General features: G+C 32.3%; 4 protein-coding genes across 14 annotated transcripts; 2 read left to right on the forward strand and 2 right to left on the reverse strand.

Annotated features, from left to right (window-relative positions):
- Positions 1 to 4717: 4717 nt before the first annotated feature.
- Positions 4718 to 8689, reverse strand: Sf3b6 (splicing factor 3B subunit 6). Its single transcript, XM_072908474.1, has 4 exons — positions 8513 to 8689; positions 8288 to 8406; positions 5382 to 8192; positions 4718 to 5032 (listed from the first exon to the last, which is right to left on the reverse strand). The coding sequence occupies exons 1-3, from the start codon at positions 8543 to 8545 to the stop codon at positions 7967 to 7969; spliced, it is 378 nt and encodes a 125-aa protein (XP_072764575.1). The 5' UTR covers positions 8546 to 8689; the 3' UTR covers positions 4718 to 5032; positions 5382 to 7966.
- A 155-nt stretch (positions 8690 to 8844) lies between these two features.
- On the forward strand, positions 8845 to 10991 carry LOC140674702 (S-methyl-5'-thioadenosine phosphorylase). Its single transcript, XM_072908473.1, has 6 exons — positions 8845 to 9013; positions 9437 to 9597; positions 9818 to 10038; positions 10115 to 10317; positions 10408 to 10617; positions 10727 to 10991. Exons 1-6 carry the CDS (start codon positions 8996 to 8998, stop codon positions 10760 to 10762), a joined length of 849 nt encoding a protein of 282 aa, XP_072764574.1. The 5' UTR covers positions 8845 to 8995; the 3' UTR covers positions 10763 to 10991.
- An 877-nt stretch (positions 10992 to 11868) lies between these two features.
- Positions 11869 to 13992, reverse strand: LOC140674392 (golgin-45). 2 transcript variants are annotated; one of them, XM_072907890.1, is made up of 7 exons: positions 13868 to 13992; positions 13709 to 13798; positions 12992 to 13536; positions 12696 to 12895; positions 12434 to 12562; positions 12127 to 12349; positions 11869 to 12039 (listed from the first exon to the last, which is right to left on the reverse strand). In XM_072907890.1, the coding sequence occupies exons 1-7, from the start codon at positions 13989 to 13991 to the stop codon at positions 11875 to 11877; spliced, it is 1476 nt and encodes a 491-aa protein (XP_072763991.1). In that variant the 5' UTR covers position 13992; the 3' UTR covers positions 11869 to 11874. The 2 variants fall into 2 exon arrangements, with proteins under 2 accessions (XP_072763991.1, XP_072763992.1); XM_072907891.1 differs by having other exon boundaries at positions 13874 to 13991.
- Positions 13993 to 14066: 74 nt separating this feature from the next.
- Positions 14067 to 23544, forward strand: LOC140674397 (uncharacterized). 10 transcript variants are annotated; one of them, XR_012048203.1, is made up of 11 exons: positions 14067 to 14173; positions 15546 to 15766; positions 16156 to 16296; positions 16373 to 16609; positions 18434 to 18509; positions 18564 to 18684; positions 18938 to 19586; positions 19867 to 19998; positions 20301 to 20718; positions 21176 to 21601; positions 22016 to 23540. XR_012048203.1 is itself a non-coding variant. In XM_072907901.1 (11 exons), the coding sequence occupies exons 3-6, from the start codon at positions 16246 to 16248 to the stop codon at positions 18571 to 18573; spliced, it is 360 nt and encodes a 119-aa protein (XP_072764002.1). In that variant the 5' UTR covers positions 14067 to 14173; positions 15546 to 15766; positions 16156 to 16245; the 3' UTR covers positions 18574 to 18684; positions 18938 to 19586; positions 19867 to 19998; positions 20301 to 20718; positions 21176 to 21601; positions 22016 to 23541. The 10 variants fall into 10 exon arrangements, 5 of the variants coding, with proteins under 5 accessions (XP_072764002.1, XP_072764003.1, XP_072764004.1 ...); XM_072907901.1 differs by having other exon boundaries at positions 18434 to 18495; positions 22016 to 23541; XR_012048201.1 differs by lacking the exon at positions 18434 to 18509 and having other exon boundaries at positions 16178 to 16296; positions 18510 to 18684; positions 22016 to 23539.
- Positions 23545 to 24134: the final 590 nt, after the last annotated feature.

Consider the following 24134-nt stretch of genomic DNA (forward strand, 5'->3'; position numbering starts at 1 on the left):
TTGTACATACATACTTATCTGTATATATACTTCAGGAAATTTAGAATTTTTGAATAGATTTAATTGACAATATTTCCCAATTTACCTTACAATTAATATTTTCCTTGCCTATCAGAAAAATATATCGAAATTTTATCTCAAAAATCATTCATAAGATAGAAAAACGCGAAGAACCGCCCCGTTACGAAACGCTGCGTAAACCATGTGAAGATGTCGTCGCTTTCATCAGAGACGAGGGGGTTGAAGTAAAACGGAAGGGGTAGAGAGCCAGCCGCTAGAATCTAGAAGGTTAACAAAATCAATACCGAGATGGGTGGCACAGAACAGCGAGAAGAGGGAAAGAGAAAGAGAGAGAAAGAAAGAGGGAAAACTGGTGATCAACCCGCTCGCTCTGGGGGGAGGGGGGCTAGATCGGCTACCGACCTTTATTCAGGCCAACTGCATCATCCCCATTCCCGCACGCACATGCATTGCGCGACTTTAGAGGGAGAAATGAGTATGGAAGGGGGGAATAAGGGGAGGAGGTCGTCTATTTTCATGAAGGGCTGTTTTCGTCGGATGAAAACAATTCTGGCATACATAATCCTGGACGGTCGGCAAAAACGAGGTATGTATCGTTGCTATTCTGATTCAAACTTTCGTGATAAGTATAACTGTGTTTATGAATAAACATAATTATGATATCACGGAAATTATCCTCTCTACTCTAAAGAAATTATTTTATAACAAATTATAAAATTTCACAAGTAAAAGTATTGATTTTATTTATTTCAAATCAAAGATATTTTGAATTCGAATACCTTTTTAAAATACTTTTATCAAACTAATAATAAAATCGGAAGAATAGGATTAATTTTCAGCTATTCTATGTTGCAAAGCAGTTTTTACATTTCTAATAAACAAACATATTTGAAGAAGTTAATTATAATTAATTATAGTTGATAAATAATTCTTTTCAAATTGTTATAAAATTTTTCATCTTCCTAAAGTTTCAAAAATAATAAAAATTGTGTGTTATGTTATGTAATTACATAAAGATCGGATATTATTTTATTACAATTGGCTAAATATAGGCGACATGAAAAAGCAGAGATTAAAATTTAAATAAAAAGTTTGGAGATTATCACGTGCAAATATACTGAGTTCTGAGAGAACTATATAACGTAATTTATAAAGTACGATTGTCGCCATAAAGTTCGCACATCACAAATTAAAACAATTAGCTTAGTTACTGCACAGAGAGAAAACATCCGATGAAATAACGAGAATCTCGATATAGTAAAAATTACTTTCGAATTTTACGATTTTGGCAAGTATTACACATGTGATATTTTGCATTTTTTGGATTGTTTATATAATTATTTTTTCCTAAATAAATTTGGATGATAAAAAATATTTAGAAAAAAAATTAATTTAGGAAGAAAAATTATATTAAACTTGTAAATGCGACAATCGAAAAAATGCAAAATATCGTATATGTAATACTCGCATTTGGCATGTAAAACGCGAATTTCATATTTTTTCAAGTTAATGATTAGAAATAACATGTGTGTGTGTCTTACATGTTAAATAAAGTTTTAGTACAATAAAAGAAGGTTGCCCCCCCCCCCCCAATATTACTGGTATCAGATAAAATATATCTTGGAGATCTAAAACCTTTATACTAGATTTTGAAAAACATATTTTCAAATGAATATCTAAATATAGTTAAAGTTACTTAAATATAGATAAAGTTACCTACATTTCAATCCGTTTCTATTTTTAATTTTATTTAAAGAAAAGGACTTAAATTTTAAAAGGATTAAAATTAGTTAATTTGATTGAAAAAAATAAACATTTGTAAAAAAATACTAAAAAATACATTTCTAAATTTAAGATTAGTTTCATTCTTTTAAAGCGCATTTAGCGATTTATATCAAAATCTGAGAACAAAATTTCCGCGTCGCGAGAGCATACATCTGCCTAAAAAGTCTCTCTCTCCGCGGTCGTCGTTTCCTCCTGTGTCTATTTTCGTTGTATGCTTGTATAGGAATCGAGAAGTCGCATGGGGACACGTGGTATTTCATCGCCGCGGTTTCCGTCTTTCTACCTTCCCTTCGACATGCATTCGCCACCGATCTATTTGGCACGTTTATTTCTGTTTACTTCGAAGTCAACCGTACTACGAACCTCTGACGTTCTATGATGAAGACGATGGTGGTGCTTTTACTCGCGATAGACTTTCGAATTCATGGATGGAAATTCGATAATGTAATCGCGATTATATATCGAATCAATCGTATACCCATTACGCTCGTTCGAATTAATTAAACTGTCAAAGAGCAGTTTAAAGCTAAATTTAGTATTGCATATTATTATTATTATTATTTTATCTTTAACATAACGTAAACAAACTTTTAATCACATTACTAATAATTAGTTATATATTTAAAAATTATATTTGTCGAATTTTTCTCCCTCCAACTATTTCAAATCACTATACGTATCATTTATTTTAATGACGGAAGTTTTAAAAATCTATGTTTTATATATATAACTTCTCAAAATATAATAAAATCAATCTGATAACAGAAAATTCAATTATGTTTTTCAGGACACATTGCATTCAAAATGTTAAGTAAATCATAAAAATATACGATATTTAAAAATAGAAATACATTTTAAACGCAAAATAAAATTATCACACATATGTTACAAATAATTTGGAAACATTTTTTGCACTTATTTATACATGATTTAAAATTCTCTCATTTGTATAAAAAAATAAATTCAAAACAATGCTATTTTTATTTTTACCGTTAATATCTTATATCCCATTATACTAAAATAAAAAGTTCCATCTTGACTTATTGTTAATTTTTAAAATAATACAGAGAATTATACATAATAATTATACGCGATAAAAATGTTATAATTCTTTAAAAATATTTTTAAAAGCAATGCAAAATAATGCAAAAATGCAAATTTGTAAAAATCGTTTCGTTATATCAATTTTTACTGTGCATATTGTGTTTATTATAACGTTATTAGACGGCTTTGTAATATTTTCAATAAAGCACATAAACTTATACTTATAGGCATACGATCATGTATATGATCATTACTCAAATCAAAAGTGTAAAATATTTCATAATAAACCTTAATAAAGCACATAAACTTATACTTACATGCATACGATCATGTATAAGATCATTATTCAAATCAAAAAGTATAAAATATTCAATAATAAACCTTAACAATCAATTATATGCTTAGTAATCGATAAAATATTTATCAACAATTGCCAAAATAAAGTATTATATCTTCAAATAAAGTATTATATTTTCAATATATAGTTCATATTTTAATTAAAAATTAATTGAGACTCTGCACTCAATTGTAAAGCCAAACAATTATTCATCTCTAACAAAAGATTCAAAATATTTTCAAAGTGTTACGAGGAATAAAATATTGTTTTCTATTACGATATTTTTGTAGTCTGAATCATAATTTGATAATAATTTTTTGTTATTAATTAATAAGACAAAAATATAAAATTAATTATTTTTAAATTCAATATAAATATAAATATATCAGTAGTACATGTCAATAATATAGATGTTCAAAAAAATTAGTAGAATATATAATTTTATTTAATATCTCATTATATATATATATATATATATATATATATATATATAGCTTTCTTTAAAAATAATAATTAATAATAAATAAAAGTTCTTATTTAAAATTTAAAATGTTGGAGCTGTTGCTCTCAAAAAATGTATTATTGTAATGTAAGCATATTTCACATAAAGGATAAATATAATTCTATTATAATAGAATGAGATATTAAATAAAATAATATTTATCAATCTTTTTCATACGTTTCAAAATTATTAAAACACTAAATAAACTGCAACACTAAATAAACAATTATGTTATAATTTTTGTTTTTTTTGCAAAATTAAAAAATAGTTTCTTAATGTGTTGATTGTTACAGAAAAAAATACAACTATAATTTACGAAATAATTTTGCAATCAATTAACTTTTACATGAGAAAAGAGAGTTTCAATCATATTCATTTTTATATGAGTGATATATATGTGCGAAAAAATGTAGAATTAAATTTCTATATATATAAAATAAAAATGTTATCAAATAAATATTGAATGAATAAATATCTTTTAAATTAGACAATATATAATAAAAATAATAAAAATAAAACAAAAAATTATTCAATTGTGAAGAATTTTTCAATAGAGATATATAAAAATATATAAAATTATAAAATTATAACATATATAAAATATAATATACATACAAATATATGAAATATATAAATATTTCCTGGCACTAGAATTTATACAAATCGATACAGTAAAAGACACAAAAATGAAGAAATATTTATTTAAAAAATCGATTTCGTATTTATATCGTTTTCTCATCTGAAATTCTTGCACGAAAAACAGCAAGATAACAATGTGATTACATGAATAAAAGCGCGCACTCTCTTATCTCGAAATTTCTATGCAAATCGACAAGTAATTGCAATACAGCGATCGTAGCATTAAGGAGATGGATATAATATATCTATGATTAATATTTATACAAATTTATGCAGCAGGGGATACAAAAACAGAAATATATTTATTGAAAATATTTATTGAAAAAATCAATTATGCCGTTCTGCCGTTATAACAACAGCTACAGCTATGAATAAAAGCGTGCACTTACCTCGATCTGAATCGATAGACAATCGTCCCGCATCGGGCTTTCCCTCATTATCCTGGACGTATCTGCTAATCCCGGACGTATCCTGACGTATCTTAAACGTCTCTGCGGTGTCGTCGACGACGATGATGATGTAAAAAATCAGCGCTTCCCGCACTCGATGTTTCGGCGCCAAACCCCTGCGGTGCACCTTCGGACTGAATTGGCGCGGTCACGTGACTGAAGGAGCGCGATCACGTGACTGAATGGCGCGGTTACTGCTGCGCGTGTGGCAACAGTAGTACCAGCCACGCGCTACTCACCTGCCATCTTGCGCTCCTATGGAACGAGAGGAAAACAACGTTTGAATCATTGTCGTTATTTGAATATTACAGCTAAAAAGAGATGCCATGCTTACAAGCGACGCGCTAATTTACACATTTATACATTTGCGCGAAAAAAATAAATCCTTACGATCGTGTACGTAAATATATTCTTTAAAACGGTTACAAAATATTTTATAGTAGGCGCTAAATAAAGAAATTATTACTTTCAACAGGCTTGAATGATTTTTCACAAACGTATAATATCAGGGAATTCGCATTATGCGCCTTTTTTTATCTCAAACTCTTGCACGAGAAACAACGCGATAACAGTATAAGTTACAGCGGTAAAAGCGCGCACTTACCTCGACAAAAATCGGTGGCAATCGTTGTAATTTCCCCCATCAATCTTCCCCTCATTATCCTGGACGTACCTTGATGTATCCTGGACGCGATATGATCGTTGAACGTGAACGGAACCGACGGTTATATAAAACAATCACTACTTCTCTTATTCGATGTGTTTCGACGTTTACTTTCGACGCCACGTGCGTTCGAACTGAATTAGGTGACAAGAGTCACGTGACTGAATTAGCGCGGTTACTTTCGCGCATGCGCCCACCGCGCGCTACTCACCCGCCATGTTGCGCTGCTGCGGGGACGAGTTGGCGGCGACCTTTGAATCGTTGTCATTGTTTGAATATTTAGCCGAAAGGAGATGCCATGCTTGCACGCGCGTTTCTAAGCAACGCGCTAAGCCTGCGCAGGACACTTGTACGAGAGTGAAATAAATCGTTACATTTGTACATATATACGCCGCGATGATTAAAAAATATCTCGATAGAAAAATAGAAATTTTGATTTTCAGGATTAAAAAAATGTCAAGAAAAACTCTTACAAATTTGTTTATAAATAATCTAGGCCATACTAAGCACCGTATATATAATTAATTCTTAATATATGTATAATTTTGATTCTCTGAGTTTGAAGAAATTCGTTGTCCCCTGATAAAGATATTTAAATAGAGTGATAAAAAAAATAATATTCTAAATAAATACAAATAAATATAAAAAATAATATTCTAAATGATACATGAGTTTTGTACGTGATTTTGTTTACAAAGCATTTAGGTTAGTGAACAATAAGTATTTTATGTAGATCGATTTAAAATATATATAAAATTATACGAAACTTTCATTGATGTTTATTTGTGAGAAAAGAATAATTATTCGCCCCACTGCAAAAACGGCGATCTATCGCGTATCGTCGAGCACGCTTTGTCGCGATACGCTCTAATGATTTTATAGAACGAAACGTGAATCCGTTTGCGATTAGTACGCCGATAAAGTCCTTGAATACGCCGCATTTTCGCTTTCTGCAAAAATCTGGGACTCGTACACTTATTATATCGTCCGGAATGATAAGGCCTTGACGGAAGATTACAGTTCATTCACAACTCTTGCGTCTCGCGCGTTATCCGCTAACAGTTGGCTGGCAATTTTTTTTTGACATGTATATGTCGTAAGATAAACATCGTCATCGTTCGACGAGATACTGCGGTCTCTGATCTCTGCTTCTATGATCTAGTGACTTTCGGCAGGATGTAGTAGTGTTCTCTGACGGATGACCCGAAGGGCCAGCAGCAGGCTAACGACGGCGATGACTGACAATGAGAGGAGCATCCATGAGTGGTGTTTCGAATCGATCAGGAGACTGTACAGGTCCACGTGTACGAAACGCAATGCGTTACGCAAACCGGCGTCGAACGAGTCGCCAACGGTGCGACCGTCGCCGCAGCAATCATACGACATGTGACGCCGCGTCACCGTCTGGCATTAAAATATATATGTTGATATCAAACGCGACGAGGCCCGACAACTCTGGAAATTCCGAATGTCAGCTGATGCGCACGAGAGTCGCGACGCGCTGTCAAAAAGACCGAGTTCCCCCGCAAGTTATTATCTCGCAAACGAGCGAGTGTTCAGAACCTGCTGTGAACAGGCGACGGTGCAGTGAACGTCAAACGAGTTTTCACTTTCGACTGAAATCGAATGGCTAGATCGCACACCCGCCCGCGCGGGAGTGCGTGTGGGTGCGTCGCGACGCGCACGCGTGCGTGCGTATATATGTATATATATGTATACATATTCAATCTCTTAGTATTTGCGGTTACGTTATGTGATTAATGTTATTGTCTGTATATATGATCGCGAATTTTTCATTTATATTCGTAATGTAGATTATATAAATTGAACTAATGCAGCATACATTTTTTTGACTATTTATCGTAATTTTAATTAACGCGCAGTATCATTTTTAATTTTATCTTTTGCGAAGCAAAGTAATTTTTATCATCTTAAAGAATTTCATACAATTTTCATATTCTTTCTTTTGAGTTGATTGAATTAAATATTATTACTTTGTGACACAAAACAGCTATTTTTCTCAGTTGGCTGTTGATATTCAATGATGACACGTAGACAGATCAGGCTCGGTTTACAAAATACGAATATGTAGAGACGAGACGATCGATCAAGTTACACAGACATTGCTTTATCAATGACAGGTTATAGTGAGCATGTATCAACAAAAGCCACGTGTCATTGCAAGCCTCTCTGTCAGTTAAATAATGAAATAAACATGTATAGAAATAAACAAAAATATATAAGCTTATATAGTAAAAATCTAAAAATTTAAAAGAAAAAGAAAACTACTTTTTAAAACTACCAGAAAATTCTATACAAATTTGTTTCATATAAGTTTATCTTATTTACATTATTCTTAATTAATCCTATTACATTCATTCATCTATTCAATTGACATATTTATAAAACATAATGTAAATTATTTCAGTACATTGTATTGCATATACAAACACACATATACATGCACACATCACACAAATCTTTTATATATAAAAAAAATATATTTTACACAAATATTTAATGAATTACTTTTTCTCATCATTTAGATTATACTTTGTTTTCAATTTATCTAGATCTTCCATCTTTTTATCAACATCAATTCGCTTGAATGCTTTGTTACTCTGATAATATAGAACCACTAAATAACGATTACATACGTTAAAACCACTTAAGTGATCACATGCATTCTTTGCATCAAATATATCTTCGTACACAACAAATGCTGTGCCTCTTGTCTCAGCTGTATTACCTCTGAAATAGGAGAAAAGATGTAATTTTAATAAATTTACCATAGAGTTTATCATAATTGTCTTCCTCAAATACATTGTCCATGATGCATTACTTACACTCTAATTTGTCTTATAGCTCCATATTTTCCAAATATATCATACATTTCTTCTGCTGTAATCTTATAAGGTAGATTTCTGATGTACAATACCCTATTGACTTCGGGTGGCAACCGTACCTTAAGCAAAAATTTCACATTTATAATAACTAATACATGACACATATATGAGAGGTTATGTTGGTCAGAACGAATTGTCATATGCAAATATTATATATATACTAACATTAGCACGGCGTTGCAACATTGCCATAGTCATTTTTGCGAGTCAATTATTTTCTACCAAGGTTTCTGCAAAGTAATAAAAATTGGGCTCCTTATAAACCCAATACAATATTTATATCCAAGTCAACTTTAGTTTAGAGATCTCAAACGATGAAAATGTGAAGCTTTAGCTTAAGGGCTGCCAACGTTAAAAAATAAAATTCTTTCTTCCTACATGTAGACCATAGACATATAAAATTTAAGATGATAAAACTTACTTTCTGTGCAGAGGTAGTAAGAAATTTCTCTTCTATCGTACTTATATAATCTATGGTGATTTTCGTATCTAATCAGCCATTAGCCGGGTGTTGCCTGTTGCCGGGTGCCCGGACGCTTGTTTATAATTGAGCTAGAATTATATAATACACAGTACGCGATTAACGGCGATAAATAGTGATTTAAACGATTATATTCTAATTCAAGATTATAAATCAAATTCCTTAATATGGCAAACCAAGTTAAGGTAAAAATATTTCTCATTTTTAATTAGTATTATAACAATTTATCAAATAGATATATGAACACACGCGTACAATATTAATATAACGTATGTTATATTTTTATAATACAAGAATTAGCCGATTTTTAAAATAATCAGAGTTGATAAAAAAAAGAAATAATGGTACAAATATGTATATTACTTTTCTCAAACTTATTTAGAGTTCTCAAAAGTGATTGGCAATAATAAACTTAATGTTTATAAAAATAGATATGTAATTGAAGAGAACTATATATTTTCAAGCTAAAAAATATATCCGTACATAGAAAAATATTTTAACATACGTTATGTTGCTATGGGCTCTGATATATTCCAAATATTCTTTTTGTGTAAAATAATATAAAATTGTTCTTATTGATATATTATTGATATATTTTTAAATTTTAGGTAGGAATAATAAGTGGCTCAGGCCTAGGTGATTATCTGCACAAAAAGTTTAAATGTAACAATACTATAAGTCGAGAGAATGCAAAAAATGATTTTGGATATCCTTCTAGCGATCTCTACTATGGATGCATTGATGGAATAAATGTAGTATTGTTATCCAGGTAAAATTCCTAACAAGTTTTCTGATTTTTTATGATTTACTTTTTATATTGTAAATAAAAAAATGTAATTATTATCTTAAGTTATACATCAATGTATATTTTGGCTTTTTGACTATAATTTTTTTATTTATTATTTATCAAATAATTTTTTTTCTTTTCTTTATTCTTTTATTTATTATATTTGATGTTTATATTAATTGATATTCTCTTCTTAATATAGACATGGTGAGGGACATAAGATAAACCCTTCTGGAGTTAATTATCGTGCTAATATAGAAGCATTGCGAATTGCTGGATGTACCCATGTATTGGCATCAACTGCATGTGGATCATTGACGGAATCCATCAGTAGAGGACAATTAGTTGTACCTGATAGCTTCATAGACAGAACTTTTGCCAGAAAAATTACACTCTATGATGCAACATCTACCAAATATAGTGGTAAGTATATTTTGTATATTTTTATATAATTGTATATTTTTTACATAAATAAAATATATTGCTTATAAAATTATAGGTGTATGCCATATACCAATGGAGCCTGCATTTGATCCACGAACATCGGAAATCTTAATACAAGCCGCAAAAAAATTAGGATATAATATAAGAAAAGGTGGAACAATAGTAACTATCGAAGGGCCACGTTTTTCCTCTAAAGCAGAAAGTAACGCTCTACGTCTTTGGGGCGGACATTTAGTTAATATGACTACATGTCCAGAGGTCTATATCACAATAAATTAATGTATAAATTAATAACTATGTATATGTTAGAAATATAACTATTGTAACATTTATATTTTGTCAAATCAGGTATGCTTGGCGAAAGAAGCAGGCCTCTTGTATGCATCTGTAGCAATGGCAACTGATTACGATTGTTGGAGAGATTGTGAAGATAATGTTAATGCAGCTGATGTTTTAGTTGTATTCAGACAAAATGTTGATAAAATAACGAACGTACTACTGGAAACAGTAAAAATTATTGGTTCTGGAGAATGGAAACAGGATATTCTTAAATTGAAGGTAATGTTTATTTTATATATATATTGGCTATTATTTATAAATTATATAATATATAAAAATATTTTTAAATACATATAGAACATATTGGTAACAAAGAAATGATTTTTAGGATCTAATTGAAACTAGTAATATGACTGCAAAATAAGCTATTTGCAAATGGAATATAAAAAACTATATTCCTATATACATACATAATCATATACGATAATCATTAAAGCCTACAAAATGTATGATATTTTATTATACACATTCCATGTGCACGAATTTTTATACTATTAATATAAGAACCTTTATATTAAAAAAAAACATTTATACATATTACAGCAATTTTTATATAACTACAAATACACATACATATAGGATGTTTTATATATTGATTAAAATAAAATTCTTTATATATGTACGTATATATATATATATACACACATGATATCCCAAAATTAACAAATCAAAATACTATGATAACAAAAATTGCTGTAAAAAAACTAAATAAATTTTAAGATTTAATTTCAAGTAACAATTTAAAAAATGTAAGGATTTAAATGGTCGTTTGTTTAAGTTTCAGATCTGTGTATATTTTCGTTTATATGTGATAAACTGTCAATTTTATTTCTATATTGAAAAATATAATTATCAATAAAATATGTTCAAGACTTACAATTGTATATCGTAATCAAATAGGCCTGCATAGGCTCAATAATCATTTAAAAATATTGATTTATCTAATCCATAACATTTTAATAAGGGTCTCTAATAAAAAGCCTGCATAGATCTTCTATTAGGTTTAATAATCATTTAAAAATTGACTTATTTAATCTATAACATCTTAATGATAAAGCTTTCTATTAATTTTTAATATTAATCTCACTACAGGAAAAATCCAATAACCATAGAATAAAACAAATACTTTACAAATACTCTATCATTATTTGAAATAAATGATATAAGAAAAAATTTATATATATATATATATATATATATGCATATAAAAAATACAAATATATAAAATACATATATATAAAATTAACTAAGTAACTAATATGAAAGAATTATAAATTTTCATCTTAATTTATATAGATATTATGAATAATTATAGAGCAAGTATTAGTACAATTTTGTGCATATATATTATTAAAAAACTAATTGTGTTAATTACAAGTAAAAGAATTACAACTACATCAGCAATCAAAGATGAAAAAAATATTCAATAAATTTAGTATAAAGACTCAGATGGAAGATATAAAAATGGAATTGTTTTTAAATCTGTTTAATCTCGCCACTGCAATGCGGACAACATGTCATATTATTAGTATCACATCGTGGAAGAAACATTTGTCCGCCAACTGCGACGGCCGCCCCCATCACCGCGGAACAGGCAATATCTTCTCTCCCGGTCATGGGCAATTTTTGATTCATTAGCAACTACAATATTTTAGTTTAATAAATATTAAATCATTCGATCAAAATGATATATCTTTTCATAAAGGTGAAATAGTCGAGTAGCTCTACCTTCTCTGCATTGTTTTCTGCTAGTGTTTTCATATCCAAACCAATTGTATTAATTTCTTTCCGTAATTCTGAATCTGGAATACCACTGAGAAGACTGGCTTTCAAGATCTCCGTGAGTTGACAACAACCTTGCGCCAGATCTATGATATTAGCACTTGCTAATTCATGTTTCTTGTTAGATGCTCCTATTGGATCGAATTTCTCTCGTAGAATTGTGAGCATTCTAAAAAAATAAAACTTGTTCGTTAATTTGATAAAATTATACAATATAGGATGTACATAATATGCTTATAAAACTTATATGTACCTGTACGTTTTAAGAGATGTATCGCGAATAACATTGTGTTCTTCTAATAAGCGTTTTATAGTTTCCTGCAGTTCTGTTGTCCTCTGACAAAGTGCAGCCTTCCATCTTGCTAAATCTTCCACCATTAAGCTATAATAAGCTTTACTTTAGTGATATATCATTATTTCATTAAAATTTGATGGAACAATTTGTTACAGAAATTCTATGAGAGAAATAAAAATAGTAACGATTCCATATAATCTTGGAAATAACTGTCAATTACCTACTAGCTAGAAATTTACTTCTCCAAACTTCACACTGGCCTGCCAACCATTCTGTTTGTTCTTGATGCGTAGATAAATTTTGTGCAGAATTCAGCAGGGCTCTGGCAAGTTGCAATTTATCTTCAGTTAACAAATGAACTCTTGTTTCCAGATCCTCTCCTACTGCGGCGACCAACAAGTTTTTTAATTCGCCATTGACCTATATATGTGAAAATATATATTATATAAATTTTAAATATTATAAATATTAAATATAAAATTTTTTGTTGCATTAAAATAGATAATCATTTTATACCTGTGCTTGAAATTTCAACTGAGTTTCAAGTTGACTGTTTTCTTCTTTCAGCTTACGAATTTCAGCCTCGTACATTCGTTTTTCACTGTCCCATTCATTTTCCAATACTTTCTCCTCGTTTTCCTTTGCACAATCTTTCAATCTCATATTGTTATCTTGAATTTTCATTGCAGCAACCTGGGCAAGGGTAGCATTCAAGCGTGACTCATTTCTAAATAATTTCTTGTTCTTTTTTTCAATTGGTACTATTGGATTAACAGCTGCCTTGTAAGGTTCATATGGTACAAATTTTGGTTCTTTTGACTTTAAGGAATGCAAAATACGCCTCTCTTGTTTTGTATTATCAATATTCTTTGGCACTAGGTTTACTATCGTACCAGTAGGAGTGACTGGAGGTGTCGACCTTAATTGTTTCAGGTTTGTAGGATGATAGATGAGAGTGTCCCCTAGACGATTTCGACCTTGCTTACTCTCAACCTTGTCCGCTGTCACATTTTCCATACCATCTCCCTGTGTTCGTTCGACGCAACCCATTACATGAACATCTTGAAAAGAAAGAAATATAATTATAATTTATAATTCTTTTTTTTCTACATCCATATAGCATTATATACATAAGCAAAACAATTATTAATGTTAATAATACATTTTTATCCTTATTAATTTGTTATTTTGCATTTTTTTTTATATATAGTTTACAATAAGATTAGAACCAACCTGGTTGACAGTGAGTACTGTGTTTCTTAAAATTTGATACAGAGAGACTCATGTTTGTGGCAGTGTAGACACTTATTGCAAATATATAACCTATTATAATATCAAGTATTTAATATTATTTACAATATATGAGTGTAACACAAATGGGCTTTTACTCACTTTTACCTAATTGTAATTCCATATGTGTGTGTAGTATGTATATGTTGAAATGTGTTGAAAGCAATGATGAAGCAGAGAGGCGGAGAGGGAACGTCAGGTGATACGAGATTGCGGCTTGCGCCATTGTTGGCTACTGCCCCCGTTCGGAGAACGTATGTACTAAAAGGTTACGCCATGTTTGACGTACATTTTACTCGACGCCATAAGCCAAGCCATGAGCCAGGGAGACAGGGAGATGCGATAGAAGCACACATACATATAAATGTGTTTGTGCAATGAGAAATAATGAATCTTTTTACTAAAAAGGTATTTATTTCATATTTATATCCAAAATATTATTTAGATTTGAAATGTACCTTATATATTAGAAGAAAATATATTTATAGATGTGTATATATATATATATGTATAATTTTGTTCGCGATAAAAAGCGCAAGACAAAATATTTCTGAGAAATACACGATACCTAGCCTGCTTCCCAAAAGTAATATCCTGAGGAAAACGTAACCTTGTTTTTTTCTGATTTTCTTGTGAATATGTCGGGTCTCCAGACGAAACGATATATATTCTCTTGAAGGATTTTTGAGAAGCAACAATTCACGAAATGTTAAATAGAATGCGATAAATGTAGGTATTTTATATTAAATTAATCTTACAAGGATACAGTATCGTAATAACTTTCTCATTATCAGTCTACTTTTTGAACACGATTTTCGTCAATTAAAAGATAATTCCATCATTATTATAAAATAGAGATAATTTTATCAGTAAATCAACAATCAAAATTTTATCATGAACAAGTATCAGATAATTCGTAGCAGCGATCGAAATCCAGAGAGAGAGAGAACTATAGTGTGTCTTGTCCCTGATGAATTTAGACGCTTAAAAGAATTTCACTTATTAATGAGCTATTCCGTTAAACGAACGTCAATCGCAGCCGCAGAAGTTTCGCGACGACCAATCGGCACGCGTTCGTTTCTCGCAAATATTCTCGGCATCAGGATAGCATGTGAGGAAAGATTTTTTTTCACCCTTCCCGGCTCCCACCCCCGCGGCGTATGCGCTTTCGAACGGCAAGCATCCCCCGTAACAGGGCCGCATGCAGGCTCGAATTTTCCGCGGTTGACACCGCGTCAGCGGACGACGAGCGTCAGACACGCGAGCCTTGATCCTCCCGACACGCGCTCGTCAACGTCCTGTCACTCGTCAAGAGAGTGGCGCCAGAAGCATTCGCGCCACCAGGAAGCTATAACTCAGGAATGCTCCCGCGCGGAGGCTTCCGGGAACCGCGATACGACTCTCTGGAGTAGGAGGGTGTTCCAGGAGCGCCAGGATAGCAGGACGTCGCGGTGCGATTTTACGCGCGCCTGGAAATTATCCACGTAAATTATATTATGCCCCGCGAAAGCAGCGGTTTTGTCCTACCTGCAAGAATAGGCGAAAGGATGTTTAAGATGCTTTTATAGAAGACCCTTTTTTTTTTTTATATAAACTCGAGCGCTTTCGATTAAGACTCACATTCTCGAGAACAGGGGATAGAGAATTATATGCGTTAAGATTATACGAGATGGCTCGGGAAAGTGAGTCCAAGACGAAAGATAAGATGAATAGATACCGTTTTATTGTGTTGTACTTTTTATATCGACCGCGATTCGTCTTCTGTTCGTCTTAATTGCAGGCGCCGATCACAGGCTATCATGAAACGGTACGCAGCCAAGCCCGAAAAAATATCCAAATATTCGAGCATATTTCCAATAACGCTACAACATACTACATACGACTGTATCGGTGACATGTATATACCAACACATTTGGCTGCACTGCAACAACCGTGATGCTGTTTACTCCACCTTGATAACGATTCGCACAGCTGTGTGTGCGCAAGCTTCTCCCCGGCAGGTATATACAATTTAATATTAATATTAACATTAATATTAATGCATTATAATATTCTGGAATACATGATTAAAAACTCCAGAAATACAGAAGAATTTTTATTTATTCCAATAATAATGTATTAGAAAACATAACAGAAAATATATTATAAGAGAAAAAATTTACATATTGGTATAATAAAAAAAGATTCGCGCGCATTTTTACATTTAAGATTTAATGTCAACCTCATTTTGAAAAGAAACGAGAGAACAGATTTTAACTACAAATATTCACTAGGAAATTAACTACTCGCGAACATTCGCTTTAGTTTAAATAACGATGAGAGGTGTTTGATTGCGGTGAATACTAATTACAACACAGTAACAGGATTTATCCCAATTTGTGCTTCAAAGCACGGTCTTGTTTTTCCACTAGGGCATCATACATGTGACGGAGTTTCTCCTAGACGTTTCTTGTTCCATCCCTGGACCCGGACGAGGGTAATGACCGCAGGCCGATACTTCGAATATCCTGATAGCTCGCCTCGTGCGCAGGTATGATGGGTAAATGGATAGGCAGATGGAATACCGTATTTTTACAACGTTGATCAATAATTCGTCTTTGATTCAGAATCGTCAACGAGGCATCTTTCCGTCGATTACTTCGTCGGAACGCTGGAAATTACTGCAACGGCCGAAAGATAACGGTGGTTTTGAGATAGGAACGGCGACGCGACAGGATAACAGAAGGAGAAAATTACTGTGTCGGCGTAGGAATGACGCCTGCGCAGGAACGTGTGATACTTCCTTTATATTATACGGATATAGACCAAAGTCCATCCCTAATAAGAAATATCTCGTCAACCAGGTATATAAATACACACACATCAAGCTAAATAAAAATCAACATCATTTATAAAAATTTAATATTATAATATAAAAGATTAAAATATATAATTATGTTTATACATAATTAAGTGATAGATATAGTCGAAAAATTTACATGTGATTATCATGGAAATGTTTAATTCGATAACTCCGAAATTCACTTTTTTTTTTGTTCAAACAAATTATTAAGAATTGCGAGTGGTTGAATACTTATATGACATTTAAGTTACGTGTATAATTTTACACTCGAAAGATTTATATTCTCATATTCTTATAAAAACATGTATAATCAATAACCACGTTAATGCTGGCACTATTAGAGAATCTGCTCGCGGTAATACTGTTTTGAGATCAGTGTCAGCGTATCCTTGCCTCTTAAACCACAGCAGCCTCTGGGCGTTTAAGTCCTCAAACCGTTCTAATTGAGCTTCTTCCTTGTTACCGCGAAAGAGTTACCGGAAACAATGTCTGGAACAAAGAGAGTACAATTGAACGCTAACAAAGGCGCGTCCTCGCTTTGCGTCAGCGCGCGATCTAACTTTTTCTGACTCGCTATTGTTCCGTTAATACTACAACAGCGGTTGTGTCACGATAACGAATAACGAAGTGTCCAAAGGGGTTTCGAGATATTGACACAACTACTGGAAACGATGAGCGACTAACAAAATGCTGGAGATGGCAAACGAAGGAGAAATATACAATGAGTTATCTGTTCTAATTTATTTTAAAAAAATATCTCAAAGCAAATCTAAAATTAATTAAAGTTATTTTTTTACGAATGAAGAAAATTTTAATATCATTGCGAGTAACAGGAGCTGATTCAAATTTATTTCTACATCAAATTACATACTGAATGCTTTTAAGAAAAAAAGCTCTGGGATAAAGTACAATTTAATTACGCTTTTGTTTCCCCTCCTTTATTAATCGAGAAATTAACAAAGTTTAAAATCTATTAGCATGCTTTTATCAATGTGATTATTCCATATTTCTACAAACATACTTTACGGAGTTAATTTAACAAAAATTCTTTTGTCAAAATCATAGTTCAATTAAGCGCGTCTACGAATTAATTAACCGAGAATTTGTTCGCAAGAAGAGTTTCCTACCTAATTTCTCGCGCGTAGAATCACCTAGAATGTGAAAGGAAAGAAATTTTTGCCGCGTAAAACGAGGTATCCCTTCTCGTTGGAGGAAAAAGCAGCAACCTTCACCGCATCTCAGTTTAGTCGAGCACCCTCGGGTATACGGCAAAACATTCCAATTAATTATTCCGTAATTAAGATATGAGAAAGTAGTCATTATCCGCGTATTTCCGCGTCGGTTATCTGGAAACTTTCTTCCCTTCGTCGCCCTCTTTCATTTTCACCGACCTATTCAAAAGTATCGTCTCTTTTGCTCCCAACGGATTTTTCGAGATTTCTTTTTACACCTCATATACAAAAAAAAAAAAATATGCAGATGAATAAATATAAAGTATATAAAGAAATTGTGCTTTTTTAATTATTATAGATGTCTCAATCGTTTTTTTATAGGTTTCTCTCTTTTATCATTTATTACAACTTTTTAAAATTTCTTATTAAATTTTATTTTATAATAATTAAAGCTCGCGAATTGAAAGGGATTCATTTGAAATTAATTGAATAGTACATTTGTACCTGATTTTTTTTAATCGCAAAGTTTTTAATATCAGACGTTTAAAGTTTTTCCACATTTATATTTATTTCTGTATAATATTGTACTTTTGCGTCGTCATAAATATATTCATGCCGGCCCTGGTCGCGGGCATTAATTATCTACGTGTCAGAGAATCTCAGAGTGCTTACCAGTCAGTAAACAACGCAGGCATCACGACGTTAATACACAGAAGTAAATATTTTCAGGTACGCACGCTTGACCCAGCACGTTTGCAAATTTTATCTGCGATTCTATTCCAGCTTAAAATGACTATAAAGACATACAATGCTGAAAATTAAGAACCCGCAAAAATGATGATGGTTGCCAAAGGAAAGTCGTCATATTAAAAAGTTCGTCATTAAAATTTAATTCGGTAGAGAGGTGAGAGACACTTTTTATATAATCTCCGTAAAATGCAAATTGATATAACTAATTTCAAAGCTTTATTTTATATATTATTTTATTATTGTTATATGTTATATTATTATGTATTACATTATATTATTTTCATTATTTTATTTTATATTATTACTATATATTGTTCTACATCATTATTCTTACTTTTATTATAATTATTATCATAAATGTAGAATATAGAGTTTCTCCGACAATACAATCTAATACTATTTTACAGAAACGCAGCTCTGCTACTTTTTTCATATAGGCATATATAACTGACGAGATATAAGTATACATAAAAGAGCGGCGGAGTGGTCCATGGATAGGCCGCGAACTAGCCAAAACGCTAACTTTTCAATCTCGGTCGAATAATCTGGCAGAAAGCATCATTCCCGTGGAATTTGCTCTGCGGCGACGCGATCTGGCCTCTTATTGGCCGCGGGCTTTCGCGCAAACCGCTTCTCTCTACCCTCCGTTTTCCTCCTCATCTCCCTCCCTACCGCAGGCGCACCCACCGACCCTCCAGCTCTCGCCGCCTCCGTCCTCATCCCCGCGCGCACTTAGCCCCGTGGTTAACTTCAATGAGCGGATAACAAGCCGCCCCTCGACTGCGCTCCTGTAATATTCGCTCGTATAAATGGACCCGCGGCTTTGTCAAATCAACTGTCGCTAGTAAACAAGTCACCCTCCTAACTTCGGCGCGCTGATACACCACTGACTCCACGGGATACATCCTCCTCGTGCGCCACTGCCCCTAGGGTTTTCAGCCACAAGATCTCTCTTCCCGATAACGCGTTAATCTTAATCCATAAGGTCGATCATTAAACATTGAATAATATCAAAGAAGGGTGTAAGATGATGATAAAATCATTCTTGAAATTATGGTGATTAAGTTATTATGATAACTGATTTTAAAAATTTTAGTTGGCATTCAACAAAAAGTACCTTCATATTTTTATAAAACCAATATAATACAGTTTAACGCAAACAAATTTTGATTATTGTAATTTATATTATGCTATTTATATTTTTTTGCGATTTTATTTAATTTGGTAATGAAATTTGTCAAGTCAAAACACCTGTGTTTAATGCTGACTATATATACGCGCGATTTCATGGAAACTCGTTAGAGGGGGTGAGATATATCTACTTGTATCTCCGCAGGGTTCTATGTGTCATCCAGTAGCTTGGGTATTACCGTAACATAAACGAGCCAATCAAGCACCTTTGTGACGACAATCGTTCCTTTGATTACTCGGCACTTTGCACGAAAGCAAGAACGCAGTCGGATAATCGGTACGTTTCAGTATCGCCCTGTTTTCTGACATCGTGAAAGTACATTATGGAAATATAATGCGCTCAATCTAACGATCCACGAGAACCATTTGATTTTCTTATTTCAGTCAGATTATGCATTCTGCAGAGTACATAAATATATACTATTATATGATATAAAAGATATATAAATAGAGAGAGAGAGAAAGAGAATAATGTCATGATAACTATCATTTGAATGGAAATTTATGTACTCCCCATATTGAATAATTAAAAAGATTATTATTATTAAAATATATCTAACGCTGAATTTTATTTTACAGGATGGAAATTTGTAATCGGATCCTAATTTAAATTGTGCCTAATCAGAGTTTACAACATTTATTCAACTTGCTCTTGGCAAGGATCGCGTGTTAATTGTATTCAAACGCCGGAATGTAAAGTCTTTTCTCGCGAAAGAAGCTGCGGTCGCGCATATTTGCTATGGAAACGCGTTCATCGAGCTTGAAAGTGGCCAGGACTAGAGTACGGTTCTACGAGACTCTGAAGAGTCCGCAGTTATAAGAGGTGAACAAACAGGAGCGCCTTTCAATCGTAATTGGAACCGCAGGGGCCTGACCAACGTCCGTGTTCAAGCACTCCTTTTCCCATAACCATCATTCTTCGAGAGTGTCTCCTCTCTATAAGAGAAACACAATAGCCCATATACATATATGCGACAGAATAACACATCGAGTTATGGTACGTATAAAGTGATTTTTGCAGAAACTGCAAAATTTAATATAACACGCCGAATTATTTGCCGAAGCATATTCAATCAATTTGTAATCTTAAACTTATCAAATTTTAAAAGCTTAAAATCTTGATCATTTTATTGTCTTTATTAACGCTATTAAAGTCTTTATAAGTCAGCATATTAGAATAGGAAAAAAATAATATTTTAATATATTTATTTTTAATTATTAATAATACAATTAATATGAATAATATTAATTTTATATTAATATTAATATAATATATATACATCTATTAATAATATATATTTTTTTACTATATGCTATTCTAATATTTACTTTTTTCAAATTATCTCGTAAATTCTGATCAATACTAATAATAATTAAAAAGTAATTAAAAAACATCACTCTGTTGCGCGATTTTTTTGCGCGGCGGTGTTGAAAGAAAGTAATATATTTTTCAGTTAAAATCGCACAGCTTTGTGTCGTAAAAACGGAACGAGCTGGACGATGGATGCCGCTTCATACGGAAACTTCACTTCGGCAGTTATATTCACACGCGCGGTCGCACATCAATGGATCCTGCTTGCACTTGCTGCGATTGTTAACGATTTCGAGGTTCTCCGCATCGCGGCTCGATGATGGGGCCGTTCTCATCGTTGCCGCTTCTATTTTAAATCGCTCCGGCATGATCCCCTTCGCAGTCTTTTATCTTTCATTTGTATTTAGCCATTCGCGCCAGGACGACCTGCGACCGCGCCGTTATTATCAGTATGCTAGACATCGCCAGAATTTTTGGCCCATTGAGTCTCGCGACCGATTCAATCTATATTCCGTAAAAAAGAAGTCGAAAAAGCCAAACAGATTCTACAACTATATATTATTTCGATGTAATTATACATACCAGTGGAAATAAAAAATAAGTAGCCGATACTAAAATTTGATAAGTTGTAAAATTTATTTAGTTAAAGTAATGTAATAGTAATAATGCAATTTTAAAGATAACGTTAAATATATAAATTATACATTAAGGCCGGTATTCATAGTCCGATCTTATATTTAAGATCGTCTTAAGATCTCGTTCAAACCAATAAAATGATGCTATGCGGCTATTTGATTGGTTGAACGGGATGATCTTAAGATCATCTTAAATATAAGGACTATAAATACCGACCTAAGATTCTTTAAGACTGCAGTTTTAATGGCGATTATTATTTTTATTTCCATTGTATATTGATCGAAATTTTATTACAATGTATATTAGAAAACGACATTTTAATACACTATGAAAATTTATTTGATAGGTCGATTCTTGTCGCGGAACGATTTCTCACCAACGAAATCCCATTTGTACAACACAAACGCGAAACAGGCGGGAGAGAAGCGTCCTGAGATGAGATCTCGGGTCACCCACGAGGGAGGAGCAAATGTCGCAAATTGCCGATAACGATCAGTCAGCGAGAGTGATGGTTTGTAGCTAATTCTACGCGAACCGCCCTTCGCTCTTATTATCATTAATTTGTCTTCATCCAGGACACGATAAATGCGATAAACTGTTTCTTTGTAGTATATCTCTCGCACACATAGTCACGTAAAACCTTTTTTGTAAAGAAGTTCCCTAAATAACTATAATTATCAGATTTTAAAATTACGCGATTGTTTAGAGACACAACTATTTTATTTTCGACTTAATCTCACATGACAATTATGTCAATGCACACATTGATATTGTATTCTACATAATTTTATTGATAACTGCAATTTTTAATTATTTTTTTACATATCTAATGAATTGATAAAAGTTATTTAAAATGTTATTTAATACATTATTATCGTATATTAATAATATATTAATAACGTATATTTTTGACACTTAGCCTTTTTTTTTCTGTCTCCATTCGGTGATTAACATGATCACTTGAGTCGGCGAGAACTTGGATAGACTCTTGTTTCTCGTGTTCCTCGACGATTCTCGATTTAGTTCGTATCCCGGCATGCATTTATTCCGGCGATCCTCGCCGCCCTTTTTCCGCGCATAAAGGAAACGCCTGGGCCGCTTTGTTGCCCCTTGAATTAATCTGCCGCATACATTAAACCTAATGAATTCCGAAACGCGCGCGTCAATCTCGGCTCGTGGCGAAGGGTCTCTCGTTCGCGGCGCGAACAACGATGCACCGTCGTCTCGTTGTCGCCATTAAAATATCGTCGATGTTCGCAGTCTCAGTTTCTACATCGGTGACGAAGCTTACGTTTAATTGTAAGATCGATGCATTTTATGCAACGCCACGCGTTATACCGGTCGAAAATTCAGAGGGCGAACATCTACGCTGCCGTCGCTGACTTTGCTTACATCAAGTTGAGCTCTCGCGTGAATGATCAAAATTAATTGGAGCTTTAATTAATGCGCCGAGGTTTTTGTGAAATTTGAGAATCGACGAGTGTGATAAAATTATTAAAATGACCGCAACTCTCTTGGTAGATGGATAGACTATAATATTTTCTCTTCTTTGTACAAAATTCGAAGAATAACAATCTTTGAAGAAACTTCATTAATGTTTTGTGTCATATTAATTAATAATTATATTAAAACATCTATTTTTATATAAATTGCATGTACTTATATATATGTATTTATACAATAATATATATATATATATATATATACACACACGCACACACATACACACACACACACACACACACACACATACATATAGATTATTATTAGTACATTATTAGTGCGTTATTTTGCATTATTTATTATGCACATGTTTTTGTGTCTATAATATACAAAAATGTAAAAAGCTAAATTATAAAACTGAATAAACATAAATTGGAAAAACTTTAGCGAAAATTGTATGAAAAAATTTGATTTTATCAGAATTTCTTTTCCAAAATTTTGTACTTATGTTTGTTAAAAGACTAAAAAAAAATATTGTGATACGTACTTATGTCACATGCACATATCTGTACTGCAAACAATAGTACTTTGACTGGAATATATATATATATATACACTTCTACAGTCAAAGTGCAATACAATGTTATGCTTATTTGTACTCATATATATAGTTTGAGATAGGTGTAGGAATACTATCGGAAAAACTGCAATTAAGGAGCATCTAGTGGTCAATAAGTAAACTAACAATAAAATATATACTACTACCTGTTCTTTTTGGGACAGACCCTTAGACAAAGGCAAAGAAAAATTTACCTGACCTGTTTCATTTCATAAAAACTTGAAGAATAATGATCCTTACAAAGAAATTTTATTTACTTATTGTAATTGATAATCTTAATCTTTTTTACATTATAATATACATTATAAATATCTTAATTTTTTATACATTTTAAGACAAACATATATGTCATTGATTAGATATTGATAAGTTTGTTCCTTTTTCAGTTTTTCCTGGTTTATAT

Source organism: Anoplolepis gracilipes, chromosome 16, assembly GCF_047496725.1.
Source record: "Anoplolepis gracilipes chromosome 16, ASM4749672v1, whole genome shotgun sequence".
Classification (NCBI taxonomy): domain Eukaryota; kingdom Metazoa; phylum Arthropoda; class Insecta; order Hymenoptera; family Formicidae; genus Anoplolepis; species Anoplolepis gracilipes.